At 42.0% G+C, this 22,586-nt stretch overlaps 3 protein-coding genes and 1 long non-coding RNA gene across 5 annotated transcripts in view; 3 read left to right on the top strand and 1 right to left on the bottom strand.

Moving 5' to 3' along the window:
• The window catches only part of slc16a10 (solute carrier family 16 member 10), a 28,138-nt gene extending 18,795 nt beyond the window's left edge, over positions 1-9,343 (top strand). The window contains exons 4-6 of the mRNA XM_013276235.3: positions 3,946-4,089; positions 4,383-4,611; positions 5,782-9,343. Coding sequence (XP_013131689.1) covers positions 3,946-4,089; positions 4,383-4,611; positions 5,782-6,011 — 603 coding nt within the window. The 3' untranslated portion in view covers positions 6,012-9,343. The remainder of the gene's footprint in view (positions 1-3,945; positions 4,090-4,382; positions 4,612-5,781) is intronic.
• Positions 4,620-5,654, top strand: LOC112842417 (uncharacterized). Its single transcript, XR_003214177.1, has 2 exons — positions 4,620-5,074; positions 5,160-5,654. It is a non-coding gene; the product is annotated as an uncharacterized LOC112842417 (long non-coding RNA).
• A 2,140-nt stretch (positions 9,344-11,483) lies between the features above and the next one.
• Positions 11,484-20,544, top strand: mfsd4b (major facilitator superfamily domain containing 4B). Its single transcript, XM_003453017.5, has 4 exons — positions 11,484-12,058; positions 15,043-15,211; positions 15,297-15,413; positions 16,645-20,544. The coding sequence occupies exons 1-4, from the start codon at positions 11,780-11,782 to the stop codon at positions 17,940-17,942; spliced, it is 1,863 nt and encodes a 620-aa protein (XP_003453065.1). The 5' UTR covers positions 11,484-11,779; the 3' UTR covers positions 17,943-20,544.
• The window catches only part of rev3l (REV3 like, DNA directed polymerase zeta catalytic subunit), an 88,242-nt gene continuing 84,837 nt past the window's right edge, over positions 19,182-22,586 (bottom strand). For both annotated transcript variants that reach the window (XM_005457929.4, XM_019345682.2), the window contains 2 exons: positions 22,286-22,501; positions 19,182-20,824 (listed from right to left, as the gene is read on the bottom strand). In XM_005457929.4, coding sequence (XP_005457986.1) covers positions 20,684-20,824; positions 22,286-22,501 — 357 coding nt within the window. In that variant the 3' untranslated portion in view covers positions 19,182-20,683. The remainder of the gene's footprint in view (positions 20,825-22,285; positions 22,502-22,586) is intronic.

The following is a 22,586-nucleotide window of genomic DNA, read 5'->3' as shown; positions in this document are numbered from 1 at the left end:
CTTTCAGCCGGTCCTTCCATTCCTACAACTGCTCTTGTAGGGGCAGGCCGTCTGGGTCTGCGAGTGCCACATCGTCTGTGTAAAGGAGGGTCCAGTGTATTGGTTATTGTACATCCATGCAGAGGATGAACAGCAGGGGTGACAGGGCTGAGCTTCGGTGGACGCCAGCGGTGATGCTAAATGGTGGTCAGGTCTCCCTGCATTTTAATGTTTTTTAAAACATAGTGACCTGCACTGCCTGCAGAGCCATGGGTCCATCAGCGTAATGCAATTACACTAATGTATGCAATTAAAATGAACACAAGGCCAAATTGCTTAAGATGGCGCATTTAAAGAATAGCTCAACAAACACAGTTCGCTAATGTATTTGTGCACACTGCTGAAATATAAATTGGAATTTATTGTAATAAAGGCCTCTGTGTGTAATTGTGACGTGCTTACCTAACCACTTATGGTCAATTTTGGGCTACTTTTACATATTATATTTTACTACATATTTAGTTCACCTTTCTTAATACAGTGATACTTTTCTAGAACTACTGAGCCATTTTGAAATATAACTATTCAGTGCTTTCAACAACACAAATACAATACAGTGTGACTCTACAGCACTGGCAACGAGCCCTGACTCTCAAAGAAAGACATATTAAAAAAACAAAACAAAACATGACTTAAGAAAATGAGTCTCGGCAAGTAGATGTCAGCTGATTTTGTAGTTTGGGTTGCCTGGCTCTTTGTTCACCACAATATCTTCCTAGTTCCTCTACAGCAGCATGTGTTCATTATTTAGCTGTGTGGTCCTGGTGAATGTGGCATAATATGGAAGGAGGATTTAATCTGCAGTTCCGTAAACAGGTGTCACTTTCTCTAAATCGGTGTTTATTTCTGCTTTAAGATAGGAAACTTTGAGCTTAGAGAAAACATCTTGGGAGGGCTGCAGAAGGGGACCCTGTATGTATTGGACAGACCCAGGAGGTGACTGTTTATTTGGAGACGGTGACTTTGTTATTGGAGGGAGATCAGAGTGTCCTGTGGATCAATGGCTGTGTTTTCCCAACACTTCTCATGTCTGCTACACAGACTGGGATAAAACTTGGATCTGGCTGAAGCCTCAGCACCAGCACTGGACTAACAGCCCCAGGAGTCATCCTTCCCCCCTACCTGCACCTCCCTGGCCCTGTGGCACAGCATGGGAAAAGCAGAATAACATGCGTCCAGCAGCATATTGTTCGGCCTGTTGGAACAGAGTCCTGTCAGATCCTCCAAACAGCTGTGTACTTTTTATTTTTTTTATAGTGTCTGTTTCCTTGAGCAAAGTGCTGAGCACAGCCTTTTGAAATAGCCTTGCCCTAGTACCACGTCTGTTTTTCATCTTGCTTAGCTCTTTACTTAAAGAGTAAAGTCCAGTTCTCAACATATTGCTGATTAGAGAAAAAAGACGTTACCTTTGTGTTTGCTCTGTAAATGGCTTGATAAAAGGTATGCTAGTGCATTGCCAAGTGCAAAGTGGAAAAGGAATTTGTGAAAATTATGCAACATGCTGAAGGCCAATATGTTAGAAAGTTTGATCTTATCATCAAGACAGATAATCCATGTCCTCCCTTTCCTGAATCAACATAACTGAATCATGGAATACCATAAAGGACCGTTCAGAGCAGTACTTTTCTTCGGATAGCTGTGTCTACTTTTAAAATAAGCTTGTTTCATTGTTTTTAATGAGGAGCACCTGCGGGGCTGTGGTGTGTGGGCTGGATGTTTAATGATCATTACACATCTGAGAGAGAGGGAGAACGACAGCACGGGGGAAGGTTGGGTTGGTGCACAGTGGGGCTCTGAAGGGGAAAACTCTCCCTATAATTGAAATGTATTTTGTGTTAAGGTGCTCTAGTTTGTTACCTTGCTAAATCCACCAACTCCACCAATAGATTTCTTTGTTAGACATCTGAACTAGTCATAAGTAGCAGCTCAGGTGTTACTGAGAACTTCAGTGATGACTCTGTAGTTGTTATGCTTAATGTAATGTCACCAGCTATGCATGCGTTTGTCAAAAATCTTGTTTTTGCTGGCCGAGGATTTATGAGATGAACCACTTTATTTTTCTTTCCATTTATATATCGGTTGGAGCAGGAAGCTTTGAAAATGTAACCTAACCTGATAATGTGGGAATGAGTCAAATAAGGAATGTCTAAAAAAAGATTGAGGATCGTTTACCAGGTGTATAGCTGAGAACAAAGGATCTTTGTCTGTCTGATAGTTGGCTGGTATCATAGATCTCATCATGGCAGTGAGTAGGTGATGCTAGGTTGTAACTCATACACTTCCATATTATCTTACATATTTGCTATATGACTCTCTTGGTCTGCTTTTGCTGACTGAACCACATTCTCCATAGGGTATTCACTACGGTATGACACATGAGGAATATCAATCACCTTCAGAAGGCTAGGCTGAAGCAATAAATTTCAACAATTATCAACTGTCCACTGGTTTATGTCTGATAATGTGATCGTGTGATTGAGGGAGCAGCACGTTTGTCACGTGAACCTTTCAAGCAGAATTCTAGTCGGCAAAGTTCAAGATACATCTAACTTCACTTTAAAACTATCCTCCCTCTGGTCAGCCTCAACTGAGTGTGTGTATCATAAGTTAATCTCCTGACACTTATACAAACAAACAAAGATGTGTATAGCATTGCTTCTTGGACGGAAGACCTCCCTCCTAAAGACAGAGTGTGTTGTTGTACATTGGCAAAGAATGTAAGTCTCCCAGAGGTCTTACGGATGTATGTGTGACTGCCAGAAAGTGTATGGGGTGATGGTGATGGGTCTATACATCAGCACACAGCAGGTCCTTTGAAGAGGACTGCTGCAAACTGCCTGGAGGTAGAAACACAGCAGGCCCCTCTTTCTCTTCTCGGTCCTCACAGATTAATGCTTAGCAGTAGGAATGACGTGGCTACAGGAGATAATGTGGAAAGCCAACATCTGGACAGTGTAAACTAGAAAACGGCATTCACTGGAAGCTAAAATACAAATGAGCACTGAAATATGGACAAGCTAGATAAAAGGATCTGATGACATGATAACAACAACCTGAACTGTTGCCTGAAATATGGCTGCTGTCATATAAATAAAAGGATTTGTAAAACTGGACATATTTTTGAACCCAGTTCTGCAAAACACTTCAACCCCAGATTTCTGAAAAACACATGCAGAATGTGGAGTAAAAGATATATTGAGTGAAAAGTTGAGTGAATTTTCCCTCTCTTCATTCAACTATATGCCTCCACAGGAGTGCAACGCAGTGCTGACAGACTTATAAAAAACAAAGACCACACCAGGTGTCACTCCTGTCAACCAAGAACAGAAAACTGATGCTACAGGTTGGCAGAGTCACCAAAACTGTGAAAGCGTGGTTCCTTCCTGGCTTTTATCATCAAACTGGTTTCTCAAACATGCCAATGAGTTCACTGTACTCAAATGGCTTCCTCAGCCACCTCCTCTCAATCCAATAGAGCACCTTTAGGATGAGGTGACACAGGGGATTTGCATTATGGATGTACAGCCAACAAATCTGCAGCAACTGTGTGATGCTGTCGAGGCAACATGTACCAAAATCTCTGAGGAATATTTGCGGCACCTTGGTAAATCTTTGCCATGAAGAACTGAAGTAATTCTAAGGCAAAAGAAAATACAACCTGGTACCAGAAAGGTGTACCTAGTTAAGTGTCCAGTGAGGTTAGATCTCAGGCAAATATCTTAATGCAGTTAACACACAAATCCACAATGACTAAGCAAAGAGCACTGTCCAATGAGGTTTTAGTCAGTTTTTGCAGTTTCACAGTTTGTGTTGTAATTCTTTAAATGTGCTGTACTGTGCATCAAATAACTGCAGTAAACTAAAGAAATGAAACAGCTGTGTTCATCTTTCATTTACTGTCCACAGATGAAACACGTGGAGGAGCGTTTTGGAAAAGACACCAATAAGGAAGTTCTGCTCATGTGCATTGGTATAACATCTGGCATTGGCCGACTGATCTTCGGCATAGTGGCGGATTACATTAGCGGAGTCAACAAAGTGTTCCTGCAAGTGAGTGTGTGGCCTCAACAGTCATGTAAGCAGATTTACATTGTCTGAATGCAGAAGTTCTGACCATTAAAAACTCTTTGAAACAGCATTTTAGCGATCATGTGAGGATCATAGCACAGTGAGACCTTTAAGCCAGTTAAAGGTCTTACATTAGGGGATGAAGATTTAACATTACATGAGCCTTCTCATGTAATGTTAAAGTAAAATGAGGGGTTTCTTTTGGTTTTGCATCCAATCTGAATATATAGAGTGTACTAAACCATAACAATTGACAAAATAATCTCTCTACTTAGGTGGCATCCTTCTTCGTCATCGGTCTCATGTCCATGATGATCCCCCTGTGCAATGTGTTTGGCGGGCTTATCGCAGTGTGCCTGCTGATGGGACTGTTTGACGGCTGCTTCATCTGCATCATGGCACCTATCGCCTTTGAGTTGGTTGGAGCCAAAGATGTGTCCCAGGCCATTGGCTTCCTGCTAGGCCTGATGTCTGTGCCCATGACTGTGGGGCCCCCTATTGCAGGTAAAGCAGGAGTAAACTGAAGTTTGTGATCATGCTCAGGTAACCCCTGAACATATGACACATGCCTACACTAAACTGATGATCTAATAATATGGCAGTTTAGTCACTTTGAAGCCTAGGCCTTAACTAGCTTCAAAAATCTAGCACATGCACACATGATACTTTTATATATAACCCTCGTTGGGGTAATTCCAACTGTGTAGTGATGTGTACCTACAAAAAGGACATTCAGTGAGCTGGTGAATGTACAAGGATCACTGACGCATTTCCGCATTTCACCTTGCCTCGTACAAAGGGCTAATGCAGCACAATCTGGTTAAAGCCTTAATGCTGTCTTTCTGTGATAAGAAGGCGTTTGAACACAGGGCATCACGGCTTGCTGTGCATGAGATTGTAGCTGCAACACTGGTCAGAGTGCCCATGCTGAGCCCTGTACTAAAGCTGAAGATCTTACATCGAGCATGTGAGTTTCTGAACTGGATCATGGATCAAGAGGATGGCTTGGTCTGATGAATCATGTGAGCCAGTGTGTGCACTTATCTACACAGGGAAGAGGTGGCAGCAGGATGCATTATCAGACAAGCCAGCAGAGGACATGGGCTCCTGGGCCAATTTTCTGCTGGAAACAGTTATTTGGGAGTTGCATTCCCAAGAGCATCTCCTAATATCACTGACCTGTTGTTTACATGTGGATCTGGAAAAATGCGAGACTTTTTCAATCCTGGATGCCAAAGGTGACCAAAGGTTCACTAAAGGTTTACTGCTAGCATGTGCATTCACTCATGTGAGCTTCATGTGCAGAGTGCTTCCTGGAAAACAATGAATTCAGTTGAATTAGAATGAGTGTGTGTGTGTGTGTGTGTGTGTGTGGCTGTTCAATGAACTTGTTAGACTACCTCTCCCCAAACATCATAGGGTAAGTCTTGCATAAGGATCTTCTTTAGGTAAACGCTTAGAGCTGGAAGCCATCTTTATTAGGAGAGTTGACATATGTAAAGAAGCCATACAGGTGACAAAAGTCAATGACATGTTGGTCAGCACCAGCTGTTAACTTTGTGATGTTTAGGAGTTGTGACGCTTGTGTTTCTTTGTATTTGGATGTGATCGTAAACGTTGACCTTTAGTTGTGTTTTTTTGACCATTTTTTCTTTCCCCTTTATCTGGTTGCAGGCTATCTGAGGGACAAAATGGGATATTATGACATGGCCTTCTACCTAGCAGGAGTCCCACCGATCATTGGCGGGGCCTTGCTGTGCCTGATACCCTGGGTGGAAGCCAAGCACAAGAGAAGAGAGAAAAAGGAGGCCGTGAAAGGGGAGCAGGACGCTGCCCAGAAGATGATAAATCATGGGAAGGCTCAAGAAGTTGTGCAACACAAAGCAGGAGAGTCTGTCCTCTAAATACCCCTAAAGAGAGACCGACAGAGAGGTGCAGGGGGTCAGACTGAGGCTGCTGCTGCTCATTGATAGTATTAAGATACTGTGTGCATATCTGTGTTTAACTAAAGACTGTTTTAAGTAGGAAGAAATGCCAAAGTGTTGAAACATATCAGAGTCATATGTTGAAGCTGAACGTAAATGTGATCCTGAAGAACTATGCATCAGACTGAACTAATCTTACATCAGGCAAGCTTGAAATTGTAGCTGAAAATGGGGAAAACTGGACATTTAATTTTTGTCACAATAAGAATTAGGCATCCAGTACTGTGTCTAAGATCCACACTGTCAGCAGCCATTCTCACTGGGCTTACTCTAATCTTAACATTGACTTTTCAGCACTATCATACAGTTTTAGATATACAGTTAAAACATGTTGTATAATACAACATACAGAAAAACATAGGAAACAATTTATGGTGTTAATTTTAATTTTTGTATAAGTTCATAGTGAACCAGTCTGCCAAAGATTTATATTTAACCCTGTCATCTTTATGTCCTCCAGTATGCTCAAGTAATCTGTTTTAGGGGTGCACTGATACAGCTCTCGATGTTGGTTGATACCAGCATTTCTGCAAATAAAATGGCATGTACTGATGTACTGACTTAAAAAAAAACCCGACACAAATGAAAGAATATGCTATATTTGTTTTCCTGGACCAAACCGGGAACTAGATAACAACAAAAACTAAAACAAATACTGCAGGCTGCCAGATTGCTCTTTAAGACATCAATATCTGTATCGGTAACAGTATCTGTATTACCGTTGATATTTGTACTGGTATTGGTCCTTTTGACAGTCAGTGCATCCCTAATCAATGATTGGTGTTTTAAAAGACACAAAGTAACTATCAGCTCAGAGAAGTGCTCTAAAAAGTCTAGGTTTTTCTGTCTGACTCTGGAATCTGAGCTGTAAAGGTGCTTGTAAGGATGCAGCTTTGGGAAGCACAATAAAATATGTCCTGTCAGAGATGCTGACCCAGCTTCCCTTCCGAGGTTGGATCCAGGAAATCTGATCATTTAAAGGCTGTTTAACTCACCAAGCAGAGCTTGGCACCCAAACGCTCCAAGTTCACCACGCTGAGCCCGTAATTCTTTCCCCTGAAAAATTCAAAATAAACTGCACAATACATTTTTTAAATACCAGAGGTAGCAAATATATGGTACAAATTAAAAGTCATATATGGTCATTAAAATGTACTTAATTTTGTAAACAAATTTGTCTGATGGTTCAGTAAACAAGAATTTTCCGGCAATTATTTTATATTTCAGGCTTTAAGGGGTTAAGGTTATTATCCACTCTTGAGCCCATGCTGTGGCGCATCCCAGAATTTATGCTGCAATGTGTTTCCAAAATGACCACTATTGAATTATTAATGACTACATTATATAAACATGAAAGCATAGAGAGGGTGGGTTCTGTAAAGCCCCCTGCAACTGTGTCATAAGTTAATCTGGTACTGTGACTGATTCATTCAAAGAGGCTGCTTTAAATCAAACCTCCTCAGTGTTTTAGATGTTATATTTAAAGAAATAGTTTTAGAAAGCAAATATGTGGCAACTGGTTACCCTAAAAAAAGCACAGAGACTGGAAGCTAGTGGAAACTATTAGTCTGGAGTAGGAAAAATAGGACTTCCAGCCACTGTGAAAGTTCACTTATCATCAAGTCATATGTGTGTAAAACTTTGTTGACTGCTTTCAGCCTATTAGCACATAAGATGACATTCACCACTTACATTGGCCATGTGTAGCTGATGTACTGCATCAGTTTGTTGATTACTTTGCTCTTTCAAAGACAGCGGGATGAAGAGCTGAACTGAACTCTAGGTCACTGGCCAGGTTAGGGCATGAGTGGGTTTTGTTTTAGCAACATGCTGAGTGGGCACATTTGAAGAAACTAGAAGATGTTACCTTTTAATTAAATCCTCATCCCTTTGTTAACTCAAAGCCTACTGTGAGATGAGGACCATTTTTGTTCATTTTCCTTTGTTATTTTCTCTCACATTTGAGTTCATACTTTAATTGTGCAGCATTCATTAACAGTTGACCTGGTTCAGGTCAGATGATCTCTTAAATGGCCCCAAAACCCACAAAACGTTGTGCATTGTCCTTCACTTCTGTATGCTTATGCTGTGACACATTTACCCACTCTACTGAATCATTTCAGAGACTCCTCTGTTTGAACTGTGGACGTGAGTCTAACTAATGATTGACTATGTGACCATCAGTCCCATTGATTATTAACTCTGTGTCCAGTTCAATGACATTCAGTAGAAAGGTATTTGTTTTGTGTTTTATGTATTTTTCACTTTGGAGACTTTCATGTTGTTAAAAGCCTTAAATGAACTGACTGAAGACCAAACTCTGCACAAATGAAAATGTCTGAAAGTGTGTTTGCTCGCCCTCATTCGCCTCCCCAAAGCCCCCTATGTAGTGCCAGTGAACCATGTGATGTCACCCATCACTGACTGTGGTGGACTGCATATTTGGAAAACTCACGCCACCAGGGAAATGAATCTCCATTGTAGAAATGCTGTGGGTCAGTGGTTCTTCCTCTGCAGACCTGTGACCCGCTACCTCAGATGATAGCAGAGCTCTGCTCCCTGTCTATACTGTCCTGTCACCGTGAATACGTCTTAACTTTGCTCTTTAATAAAAAAAAACATGTTGCCATTATTTTATTTTATTTTATTTAAATGCACAAAGTGACTGAAACCCTCAGCATTTCCATGACTGTGCTTAAATCACACGGCTTATCCTTATGATGTACATGACTCTTTATAGTGAAGTGCCATTATAATGCTATTCATCTGTGAGAGCCTCGAGTAATTTCTCATTGCCATATATGAATATGAATGCTTTGTTGTATCTATTCATTGCACTCTATTCGCTCTTTTACTTGTTTTATTTAGCTGTTTGGTCATATGTGCCTCTAGAAATGATATGTGCCAACCAAAGATATGCTTTGTTTTCAATTGTATGCTTTTTACTTGGTAATTACTTTAGACCAAAATCTTTGAGACAATCTGCTGAAGTTTACACACCAAAGCCTAACAGTATTTATTTGCTGTTATTTTGCCATCCAATCCAGCCACTGGCTTTATTTGCTGCATCTTTACTGCTTCCGTCCTTTTTTGTCTTAATTTCCATGCATTCTCCCCAAAAAGTGTTCTTAAATATGAATTTGTCTACATTTCCTCTGTTGCAGGATGTGTTGTGAACAACAGTATATGCAATGTATGTAAACACAATTACTTTTAATCATTTTAAAAACAGTAAAAATATTTACTTTTAAGTTATCTGTTTTTTTTCATTTATGCCTATAGATGATAGAAAGCACTGAAGTTCATTTAATCAACACGTAAAGTCAAGTGCAGTAAAACTGAACATGAACAAAAACACTTTATGCCTTTGAACCTTTAAGACACTGACATGCCACTCCTACACAGACATGAAACAAATTTAAATATTTGTCTGGACTGTTATTATTTAGTATCACGCTCCCTGAAAAGCCTTCAGATGATCTAAAATACCACAGCATGAGTTCTAGAAGAGACCAGGTAGAAATATCACATTTGCCATATTGGCTTCTCCTTACTGAGTCCCTGTTAAACCTAGTATTGAATTTAAAATCCTTGTTCTACTTTACAAAGTCCTGAATGATCATGTCCCTTCAAATCATATAGGCCTCACAGTATCATATTATCCCAACAGGGTTCACCCGATTCAGTCAGGATTTAGAGTTCATCACAGCACAGGAACAGCACCAGTGTAGGTTACTCATAATCTTTTTATGGCCTCTGACGTTGGACTCTGTGCAGCATTCTATGCAGGGTCAGCACCGGAGCATATGGGCAACTCTGATAGAGGATTTGACTCCAATCACTTTGCTATTATGTAAAAAACAAAGCTATAAAAGGAGACTGCAAATTCATATCACAGCAAGTAAGAACCACCGTGGGTTCCCAACAGCCAGCACAGCAGACAGTGCTTGCTGTGCTCTTTATTTTTTCCTACAGTGCTTAGTCCTTGTTGTGCATCGTGTGTGTTCAGTGTGTTTTTTCAGCTGCTCTCCTTCTTGTTGCAAGCTCCTCTCTGAATGGTCCCAGCGTGCTTCTGCATGAACGGGGGAAACTGATCAGACAATATGTGACAAGTGTTCCACACCTGCTCCCTCTCTGCTCCCACAAAACCACACCATGCTGCCACATGATATACACCGCAAAACCTTTAAGATTTACATTTAATATTGACTCCTGTATGTTTTCTTCTATGCTTACTTGTTAGGTCAAGGCCAGACTACTGCAATTTCTTATTAGAACCTATCTTAAAGGTGTTCAGGCTCCAAAACACCACAGTGAGAGTGCTACGTGAGGTATTTTAATTGGAAGAAGTTCATTTAAAGTGGAGTATTATACTAAATAACTACAGTTTCACAAGTATCTGTAATTTAATAGCTTTGACATTTATCTGAGAGCTATTGTTACCAATAACTTTGAAATTAAAGACATTCTTCTTCTTGTTCTTAAGGAAATATAAGATTGTAGAAATTGTAGTTCATAAATAAGTTCAAATATAATATTTATTTGCACTAATGCATTGGCATTAGCAGTTATTCTACATAGCTGAGAATTTATGAAAGAATGTTGGACTTGAAATGTTTAAGGGAGAAAAGGGGATTTTGAAAATTCGGGTCTTTGAAGTCAATTCAGTTTTATTTATATAGCACCAAATCACAACAACAATTGCCTCAAGGAGCTTTATATAGTAAAGGAAACACCCTACAATAATACACAGAAAACCTCAACAATCATATGACCCCCTATGAGCAAGCACTTTAGGGACAGTGGGAAGGAAAAACTCAATTTTAACAGGAAGAACCCTCAAGCAGAACTAGGCTGAGGGAGGATTGAGTGAAGAAGAAACACACAGTGCATCGTGGGATGCCCCCAGCAGCCTGGACCTATTGTAACTTTGCTGCCAAGTAATCAAGCAGTTCTTACACTCTTTGGTTTTTATTTGTGCTCAGCCTGTTTACTTGGTACAAACTCTAGATGGCGCCATGTGCTTTCACTACTGCCAGGCAGAAAAGGCTTCTAACTACTACTATTTCCGGCAGCCCTGGATCATTTTTAACGCGTCAGCTGTGAACAGCCAGTGAAAACAGAGGTCTTACTCTGCCATGATTTCAGGGTACTGAAAAGCTCATAAACAAAGAGAAGCGGTTGCCTGTTTTGGCACATGGGTATTGCACATTCTGGGTATTGCATAGGTTCCAGGTTCACTGATTTGGAATAACAGGAAAACGCACAGGTGAAAGTGATAACATGACAAAACAGTGCTTGCTGATTAATATAATTGAAGTAAAAAATCTTCAGGTTATTCAAGAGGAAGGTGTCTCTTTATACACGGAGTGAGCATCAATTACAATAGATGATCTTTGCAAACCTTCAGCAGCCATACAGACAGCAGCTGTTGACATATGGAGGGATTCCACGGCTGCGGCGGTGGTACCCTGCAGTCACCGTCGCATTAAAGATGTCCGACTCAAAAAATCCGTATATTTAACCAACTGCGGCCTTCAAACAGGAGGCGCCAGAACGGGAGGAGATAAAAGACTCTATCGCTTTATTATCTGTGGTCAGTCAGCAGTTAGCGGCGTTGTGACAGCTCACCATCACTCCCAGCAACACACACTCTCTCTCTCTCTCTCGGTGCTAGAGTGACAGCTATGTCTACGTTCGTCACGCGTGACACCGATATTAAAAAGAAGCACGTCCGTTTCGCCAGCATGGAGGAGGACGACAACGACGACCAGGAGGAGGACACCCTGTTTGACAAGAGGAAGGACACCGGGCGAGAAATGAAGAGCGCACTAAAGGGGGCGAAGAGGAAGACCACACAAAACAGCGACGACCGGGTGGAGGTGGTTGGCGGAGGAAGGGGCGGCCAAGGAGCAGCCGGCCGCTGGATGGTTACGCTCGCGCTCTGTGCATCTTGCCTGGGCTTGGTAAATTGTTAGGAGTGGGAAATTAGCTTAAACCTGCCGGTTCATTAAACAATTCTCTGATTTTTCTCATTCCTTTGAAAAGGAAATTAATGAGATTTTTTTTAATAAATTAATATGTGGTGGTAACTGAATAGATTTATTAAGTTGGTTAGGATATCTACAACATTTAACTATTTAGCTAGCTAGGGTTGTATTAATGTTATCGGTTAGCATAACCAACACCAATTTGTAGCCATAAACCGCTAGCTTATCATGGCTGTCCAATATTCATTTGCGTTCTTTGGAATTTCTACTGAAGTCTACTCCAGGAAATTAATTTAAAACGTCAGAAGACCTGCAGTTACTTATATAGTGCCATAATATAGTAGACTTTGGCCTGTTATGGTTCTGTCGAGCAGTGTTGCCAACTCCTCAGTAAGGAAAATCGCTATTGGTTGTCCTAAAAGTCGCTAGAAGTCGCTAAATGACGTCATCGCCTAATTTGCATAATTGGTCACGCTAATGTAATTGTAACCTATGTTGCTGGAGAGAGAAATAACATCGTGGAAGAGACATAAATTGAGTAAAAAACGTCCTAAATGCATTTAGAGTTTATTTAGAACTACAAATTAAATTTCTTTTAGCAATTATTGTTTTTTTAATGTCACAATTCCAACCCTGCTCCTTCACCCGGGCTTGGACCGGCAAAAGTGACCCGAAATAGGCACTCTGGTGGAGTTACTTTGTGTGTGTGTTTGTGTTTATAAGTAGTTTTAAACCTTGTGTGATCCACAAAACAGCATAAGAGTAAAAGAAGAACTGACTGCGTTACAGTCAGTGCGGGAGCAGCGGCTTCGCTCATGCGCGATTCATTTGCAGTTTGGACGCATAGGTGTGAACATCTCCTGCCCTGATAGCAGCTGGGGGAGGACTATCCTCCACCCGTGAGCGCTTTGGAACGGGCGAGGTGCCCACGGCAGCACCCGCTGCTTGTTGAGAGTAAAAGCGATACGCGCTTTCACGTCAAAAAGTCGTCATAAATAAGTCTCCAATAACACCAGAAAAAGTCGCCAGATTTGTCACTAGTCGCTTTTTAGAAAAAAAGTCGCTAAGGGGGTTTGAAAACTCGCTAAATATAGAGACAAAGTCGCTAAGTTGGCAACACTGCTGTCGAGCGTTGTAAACGAAGGAGACCTTTCAATTTAAGTTGCACTTTGTGTCCTTAGGTTGTTTTTGACGGGCCACACATGTCAGTTGCCTGTATAGTATAGTTGTTATAAAGATGCATCAAAATGTGACTCTACTTACACAATGTGGTCATATGTGCTTGTAACTATTGAATAGTAAGCAATGAGACGGTTGTAATAGTTCAGTGAATGCAGCAGTATCCTGCACAACAGGATTTTCATAGTTGTAAAACTCGCTCTTCAACCATTCATTCCGCATCAGATTAGTGAAATCCACCCGCACACACTGGACGACTTTCTCCTGTATTGTTAACCTTCTCTCCCCCCATTGGGCCTGGGGAAGAACATTCAAGTTTTGTTGTTTCAGCAACAAACAACAAAACTTTAAGCTGTTAAAAAAGTGGGAAAATTGAAACTTTTATTACTGTTATTTAGGGATTGATATCAATCAGCTCTGATTGATGCCAGTGTCAGCTCTGCAGTTTTTGTTGTCACTGAGTGTGAACTCAGTGTAGAGAACAAAAAACCTTGGAGGCTCGGTGAGCAAAAGCTCCACTCCACTTTTTTGTGTGATGCGAAGCTGTTAGAAAAGCATGCTGGCACTGGTAAAAGGAACGGATAAACTCTGAGGATTATGATTCCAATGTTCAGTTTAGATTAGATTAGCCTTTATTGTCTCCCTTCGAAGAAATTTTGCTTTGTCATCCAAGGAAAACCATCACATAAATTAATCGTCATACCATTTCACATGCACACACTTCCAGTTTACTTATTACTATTCAATGGTTTGACAAATCGAAGCACTAAAAAAAATATAAATATAAATATAAATATAATTTGCTCGACTCCCAATTGGGTACCCTGTACCTTTTACCTGATAGTATTAGCTTTATACTCTCTAGGTTTTTGTGTAAACAGCGTGATTTATATCTCTAGTAATTTTACAGGCCACACTTTATTGCAGTTTCTTCTGATAGCACCTGGGGGAAAATGGAGGGAGCATGCCAATGGTCTTTCCAGCCCTTTGAACCTTTGATCTGAGCTGACAGACAGGTTACTAAACTGTGTAGTATTGCCAGAACTGATAGCAGATTCAGTAGTTAGCATATAAAATAAGTAAAGCTTTCATCCTTCCCAGGGAGCTTAGAAAGTGTAAACTCTGGCCAGACTAGTTCTGGCACTAATGAATCTAGTATATATGAGAGTCAAAGTGTGTGAACGAGTAGAATTGACATTTAACTGTTTTTGTGTTTTCATTAGAAAAGGCAGGTGCTGTCTAGTTATACAGGGGTTCGCCTTCATCTATAGCATGGTGTTTAACAGTATGTGAGGGAGTGTAGTCTTAAATGGTGAGCTGAGGTCCACAAACAGTAATCATGCATAAGCTTAACTATTCTCTAAATGCTTTCATTATATCAGTTATAGTAGTTAAATAATTATATGCAAATTAGCAGGGATCCAAAAAAGTTTTGATTCGTTTAAATTTGTAAAAAATTTTCAGTCTTAATTTTTCTGAACAGATATCCTAAAATAAACATTTGTGCAGTATGTGTTGATACGTTGCCACCTCTGTCTTCACCTCGTGTCTTTTTACTGACAAAAACACACAGGAGGAGGAGGTAAGGTTTTCATTGGGGGTGAGCAGAAAGGACAGGGTTGGAAATGTTAGTTTAGTTCTCCTAGATCCTGATGTGATCATTTGTCATTGATCTCACGAGGAGATGAGACGAGCAGGACAATGGAGGGAGAGGAGTGGGTCCAACAACAACAGATGTCCTGCAGTCGTAGCTTGCTCCTAGCTTTGTCTTATTTTCTTAGGGGATGTGTATCTCAGTTCTCGGCCCCACACTGGAAGACTTGGCTGCAAATGTGAACCAGGACATCGGCAACATCTCCTACATCTTTGTTGGCCGCTCTGCAGGCTACGCCGGTGGATCCCTGTTAGGAGGCATTCTCTTTGACTGCATGAACCCCCATCTCCTGCTAGGTACCTTTCTAGCTTGTTGTTCTTGCTGGCCGGCCTTTACAGTCGTTTTATGAGATTTATTTTGTCTCCTGTGGTAATCTTCTAGGTTTGTCCATGCTGCTCACGGCATCCGGGATGTGTGCCATTCCTTACTGTAAGCAGGCTTTGCTCCTCACTGTGTTCATGTCCAGCATTGGGATATCTATGGGTGTTATAGATACAGGTAAGTAGACTATTGATATTCACTGTATCAGTGGAAAGTTCAAGGATTTTAACGGTCATCCTCAGCTGATGAGCTTGTGCAGGGCTCAGAGCCACAAGTGGCTGTTTTTACTTCTTCTTCTCATCATTCTCTCTCCTGCTTTGGTGATGCATGTTTAAATGAGGGCATGGCTTAGCTGCAGCAGAATGAATAAACAGTAGTGGAGTCCTGTTTGTAACATTGAGGGAGATGGTATGAGTAATTCAATGCAATAGACATGGGCTGCTCAAAACTTCCCACGATGTACTGAGCATTTATTCTCCACGCTATTCTTTTCGCTCTACATGTGTTTATCTACCACTTTACACTTAAAGCTTCAAACCACGTTAGCAACTCTTCTACAGCATGCCTGTCCTGTCTCCTTGTCTTCATCCCTAACTGGTGGCCAGTTTTTCCTTCCGACTGTTGCCAAGTGCTTGCTCATTAATGTTGTCTCATTATGAGGTTTAATCTCTAACGGTGTAGGCTCTTTACTCTAAATTACAATGTGCTTTGAGTTGACTGTTGCTGTGTATTGATGCTACATAAATAAAATTGAATGAAAGCGAAACTGTGGAGAGAACAGGGCACCAGTGGCAGACCTGCTACTTCTGGTGTTCTGTGGTGAACGCCAATTCAGCTGTAAGAACAAAGGTCTCACTGAGGGACAGTGGGCCCTCATAGAGTTTGTTTCCAAAAGGCTGTTCAGAAACATGCACAAGTAGCATGCTGAAGGTAATTGTAGCGCTCTGGCAGTGCGTCTCCTGTTCCTCCTCTCAAAAAACGAACAGATACTTGTCCTGCTGTTGGGTTGATGCTCTTCGAAGGCCCCGTTCAACTCTTCTTGTGTCATGTCTTCTCTCCTCTATACTCTTGAGACTGTGCTGGCACACACAACAAACTTTTCCTTTTTGGGGTGTTGTCTGGTTTGTAAAGACATTTTCTAACTGTTTTGAAATCTTGTAAATCTTGCATGTAGTTAGCGCACCACGTGGTATTAGGCCTGTAGAATAATCCATCATCTCCTTTTGCTAACAGTGGTAGCTTATTCTTAAGATCATAAGAATCAAAACTTACTGATGGAGTTATTTGGAGTCATTCCTTGTTTTGTCTGATTGTGTTTCTTCTGTGAATCTTTTTTTTTTCTAGTTTAGCCAAAACAAAGTGACGCTTGTGTCTCCATTCTTAACTATGTGTTTCTCCTGTGTGTCAGGTGGTAACGTGCTCATACTGAACACGTGGGGTGAGCAGTCGGGCCCTCACATGCAAGCGATGCACTTCAGTTTTGCCGCTGGGGCCTTTGTGTCTCCTATCATAGCCAAGCTGGTGTTTGGGACTGACTGGACTGGCACTGGGGCCATAGCACCAACCAAGAGTACGCCTTCCACAGAGCCCCAGGTGACCAAAACCGTCAACACTCAGGGAGTCTCGCACAGCACCCTCAACTCCACCTGGGCCTACATCGTGATCGGTGCTTTTGTCTTTCTCATGTCCTTCCTCTTCTTCATCCTTTATTCTCGCTGCAGCGTGTCACGTGCGAAAACCCGCTCGGCCTCAGGAAAGCCCCTGGTGGCCAAATATCATGTGGCTCTTACAGCTCTCCTTTTCCTCTTCTTCTTTGCCTACGTCGGTGCTGAAGTAGCATATGGCTCCTTCATCTTTACCTTTGCTAAGGAGTACATCGGCATGGATCCGGCGAAGGCAGCTGGGCTAAACTCCCTGTTCTGGGGGTCGTTTGCAGCGTGCCGTGGGTTAGCCATCTTCTTTGCAGCCTGCATGTACCCAGGAACCATGATCCTGCTCAGCCTGGTGGGTACCACTATCTCCTCTCTTCTGCTCTGCTTCTTCAACAAGAAAGTGGCGCTCCTGTGGGTGTGCACTGCCATCTATGGGGCGTCCATGGCTACCATCTTCCCAAGCGGCATCTCGTGGGTGGAGCAGTACACCACAGTAACGGGGCACACAGCGTCAGTTTTCGTGGTGGGTGCAGCGCTGGGTGAGATGGTGCTGCCAGCACTCGTAGGCTTCCTGTTCGAGAGGTTTCCAGAGGACCCGCTGCTTATGTACCTGTCACTCGTCACCGCCACCTTCACCTCCATCATCTTTCCAGTCATGTACAAGCTGGCCTTGGTGCCCAACAGCCAAAGCAGGAAACACAGCACCAGGGGCCGTCCACCGAATGACGAAATTGACAGCAGTGAATCCCAACGGGCACTGCTGGACTCAGGAGCTGATGAAGATGAGGATGAGGAAGAGCAGGATAATGAGGCCGATCAGTGGAACGATGCAGACTTTGAGGTCATTGAAATGGACGATACATCAAATTTGATGAATTCACCAAGCAAGATGTCCTCTCCCCCTGATGTTATGGCTCTAACAGACAGCCCCACTGCCCAAACCACACAGGCGTCAGAGCCTGCAGACGCCACTTTCTCAGAGAGCATCTCTTTGGTAGGAGACTCACCGAGACGCAAACTGCTGCTCTCTTTGGACCGAGAGAAGAGAGACTGAGAATGTCGGCTCAGTGACACGCCTCAACTGTCCATTTGCTGACCTGGAAACTCCAACATGGTTACTGTTTGTACTCTAGTGAAGGAAGCACTGACTAAGCAGTACAGCTTATAAATCATACACACATCTCCGCAGCTCAATTCAGTGCATCTTTTAAAGCTTTTGGACATCTGCTGGACAGTGAAGGATCAGATTTTGAACTGTTGCTATTTTCTTAGAAATCATTTGACAGTGTGTTTAATTTTGTTGTCCTGATCCCCTCCACAGTTAGGTAAAAGGTAAGGCTAGAATGATGAACATGAAAGCAAGAAATAGATCCGATATCAGCCTGATCCTCACTCAAAGAACTTCACTGGGATCGGTGGCAACAGGTTGATCTATTCAGTTCAGTTCTATGTTCTGTGTTTACTATGCCTTCCATCAGCAGTAGAGCACTGATTACAAACGGGAGAGCTAACATAGCATGGATGAAGCCAACAGCCAAGCGACAGCAAGTTTTTATACTTTTTACGTTTGCGGTGGTTTTTAACTACAGCTAAGATTTCTCTGTCAGCTTCTCTCTTTGAGTTACTGGTATCACATTGGAACTAGACAAACATGGATTGATTGATCGCTAGAATTCAGTGCCTTGTTTGAGGACGTGAGGAGAGTGGATGAGCTGAACCAGGGACAGACAGCTAGCTACCCCCTTAAAATTAAATTTTGCACTGCAAATACACTATATTGCCAAAAGTATTCACTCACCCTTCTAAATCATTACATTCAAGTGTTCCAATCACTTTCATGACCACAGGTATATAAAATCAAGCTCCTAGGCATGCAGACTGCTTCTATAAACATTTGTGAGAGAATGGGTTGCTCTCAGGAGCTCAGTGACTTCCAGTATGGTACTGTGATAAGATGCCACCTGTGCAACAAGTCCAGTCAGGAAATTCTGTTAGCATTAAATGTTCCACAAAATGGAAGTGATTGCGATTGACAGCAGCTCAGCCACGTAAAGTCACAGAGTGGGGTCAGCAACTGAGTCAATCACCGCAGACTTCTAAACTTCATGTGGCCTTCAGATTAGCTCAAGAACAGAGTATAGAAGGGTACAGAATTGATGCCACTGAACTCTAGACAAGTGGAGATGTGTTCTCTGCAGTGATGAATCACATCTACATCTGGCAATCTGATGGAGGAGTTCGAGTTGGCGGTTGCTAGAACGGTACTTGTTTGACTGCATTGCACTAAGTGTAATTTTTTTTTTTTTAAATGGGGTTGGGCTTGTTCCCTTAGTTCCAGAGAAAGGAACTCTTAATAATTCAGCATACCGAGACAATTTCATGCTTCCAACTTTGTGGGAGCAGTTTGGGGATGGCCCTCTCCCATTTCAACACAACTGTGACCCAGTGCATACAGTGAGTTTCTAAAGACATGGACGAGGAAGTTTGGTGTGGAAAAACTTGACTGGCCTGCACAGAGTCCTACACCTCAGCCTGACAGAACACCTTTGGGATGAATTAGAGCAGAGACTGCGAGCCAGGTCTTCTCATAGAGCACTGGTGTCTGACCTCACAAATGGACTTCTGGAAGAACGCTTCTAAACCTCGCAGAAAGCTTTCCAGAAAAGTTGCAGCTGTTATAGTTAAACATGGAATGTCACTCAAGCTCATATGTGTGTGTGTGTGAAGGCAGACGAGTGAAAACTTTCGGCAGTATAGAGTATGCAGCTGTTTTCTGTTGCACTTTTGTTAAAACTGGATTTTTTTCTTTTTGGTCTTGTGCTGTAATGTGTCATGTCACTGTGATTCCTCTAAAGCTCCTGATTTAGTGAAAGAAAGAAGGCATCTTCATACATTGATTTTTTTATTTTATTATATCAATCTCAAACCTTCACCCACAGCAATGTTCATTAAAAACAAACAAAAAGGATCTCCTTCATTATAAGTTTTTACATTTTTACAAATCCACAGATCCTGTGTACGGCTGCATGGAGAGGGAGGGTTAAAGATCAAATTTTAATGTAGTTTGAAGACGGTTTACACAGTAAAATGGAAACATACACAAAACCATATATCCACAAGGAAATAATAGACTCTTCATGGCATAAATTACCAAAATACAGTATTGCAGCAGTCCCACATTTAAAAATAAAAAATGGATAGCTTTCCAGTTTCCATACTCTGTAGTATGAACTGTCAAATCTGCCAAAACGGACAAGGGCACCTTCAAAAAGAACGCATCAAACTGCTTTGATTGTGTTCATGATTGGAGCTGTAGTTGGTTAATGCACAGTGAGATTGGAGATGGATCTGTACAGGAACTATTTACAAAAGACTGCAGTCAGTATAAAAAGGAGAAAAAGTCAATTAGTGGTTTGGGTGTAGTTCGTCTCTGAATTTATAAGAAGATCTTTAAAAACCAGTTACAGCGAATACACAATACGACACATGTTCCTTGATTGGACTGGACTCAGTTCCGCAACAGGCCGTCTGTGGCCGTGTCATCAAAGAGATCAGCTTCATTCGGCCCATAGCAGCTAATGGAGATGGCAGCAAACGAACACATGGCCTCTTCCACTGGAGGCATGAAGTAAACAGTCTCCATACTCAGAGAAATACTTTGAGACAAAATGAGAAAACCCATCAGGGCTCAATCAAAGCACCATTGAAACTTTAACGACCAAATGGACAAACACTAAGATGGAAGGCTGGGAATTAGCACCAAATCAGTGGGTGGCTCCGGGACTCGGGAGCCAATCAGAACTGCTCCAGCAGCTGACGGAGGTAGGGGGCCTTGGAAAGTTGTCTGTTTACCCGGGACAGCTTGTAGAGGACGGGACAGTTGAGGGACACACAGGGAACCTGGCGCTCAGCACAGCCACTACAGTTCCTACAGATCTGTATGCAAACAGAGACACACACACAGTGATCACACGAGGTTAAGCTCTGGTATGGACACCACTCAGAAACATGTCACTACTGGTCTGACTGTGGACCAGAGAAAAACTGCAGAGTCCAACATTGTTTAAGCAAAGCTGCACACCAACTCAACCCGAGTGATTGTTGCCACCAGGCATCATTACTTCTAACATGAATTACTATCTTAACTAGAAAAATTTGCATTTCCTGCGAAAATGCTGTGTGGATGCTTTAACGCTGAAGATGTCGGCTGAGAAAAGCTGAAAAAGTTGTATGGCGGTGAAGAAACAGAAAATTCTGCTGAAAACAGGTGAAGAAGCAGAAATTTTTTGCTGAAAAGTGGTGGAAAAAAACATTACCCTCAGCAGGATTCGAACCTGGCCCTCCTGGTCTAAAGGCGGCTTCTCATCTCACTGAACCACTCATTCTTGCAAAGAAGAGGTGGAGAGACTGACAATTCTGCTGAAATGAGCAGAAGCTGCTGAGAATTGTGGTGATAAGAGGTGAAAAGGCTGAAAACTTTGCAGAAAAGAGGTGAATCAGCAGAATTTCTGCTGAAAAGAGTTTTTTTCTGAAAACAGCTGAGATTTGTGCTGATAAGAGGTGAAAAGGTTGAAATTTTTGCAGAAGAGGTGAATAAGCAGAATTTGGGCTGAAAAGAGTTCAATCAGCGGAATTTCTGCTGAAAAGAGCTGAATGAGCAGAATTCTGTTGAAAAGTGGTTTTTGCTGAAGACAGCTGAAAAAGCTGGGATTTGTGCTGAAAAGTGGTGAAAAAACTGAAAATTCTGCTGAAAAGGGGTGAAACAGCTGAAATTTGTGTAGAAAAGAGTTAAAAAAGTTTAACTTTTAACTGAAAGAAATGTTGCCATAAGCGGGATTTGAACCCGGGCCTCCCAGTCTGAGAACGGATGCTCATCTCACTGAGCTAAAACACAGGTCAACCCGGCAAGGAAAATCAGTGACGCCACTGATAATGTGGAAGAAATGGGCAAAAAATATTGCATAAAAAATTCAATATCTCAAAAAGTATAGAAGTTATGAGCACCAAAAGATATAGCCGGCATAAGCAGAAAGAGCAGAATTTTTTAAAGTTTGAATGGCGAAAATTGGATAAAAACTGAGGGAGTAGTTGAGTGCCAAAAAACGTACGGAAGCAACAGGAATAAAGAAAGGATGAAGAATAAAGAGAAACAGGAACTCTATAGTGTGGATGCCTTTGAGGGCATCCACACAATAAATCTAGATTTATCGCCAGAAAGCAGTTTCAGGGTTCCTTCAGTGTAGCCTGCTTTGAGTTGTATCAATTGAGTAAATGTTTAAAGACAGTGTGACAAAACAGGAAGAAATAAATACCTGTAATCACAGAATTTAATGGTCCAATTATTATTCGAAACCTTAACTGGAGCTCAGAATTTCATAATCTGTGCGTCCTTCTCACCTTCAGCAACTGCTCTTGCTGACTCTCCCACTGCCTCATGTCCTGGTAGAGTGTAACAGTGACTCGCTGAGGTTCAGCACGACACCGTGAGCACACACCCAGCTGGGTCAGCTCATCACACACAGGGCAGTGAAGCGTGGTGAAGTACTGGGAAATTGTCCCCTTCCTCCCCGCTTCCTCCCCACCCACCACGGAGGAGCAGGATGCCTTCTGGATCTGGAGAGAAAAGAGCGATGTAGCTGAAAACACACGTTTGATTGATCACTGCTACTGGACTATATGCAGACACATGGAGTTAACA

Source organism: Oreochromis niloticus, linkage group LG15 (assembly GCF_001858045.2).
Source record: "Oreochromis niloticus isolate F11D_XX linkage group LG15, O_niloticus_UMD_NMBU, whole genome shotgun sequence".
Classification (NCBI taxonomy): Eukaryota; Metazoa; Chordata; class Actinopteri; order Cichliformes; family Cichlidae; genus Oreochromis; species Oreochromis niloticus.
The sequence above is the reverse complement of the archived record's forward strand: the minus strand, read 5'-3'. Positions and strand labels throughout refer to the sequence as shown.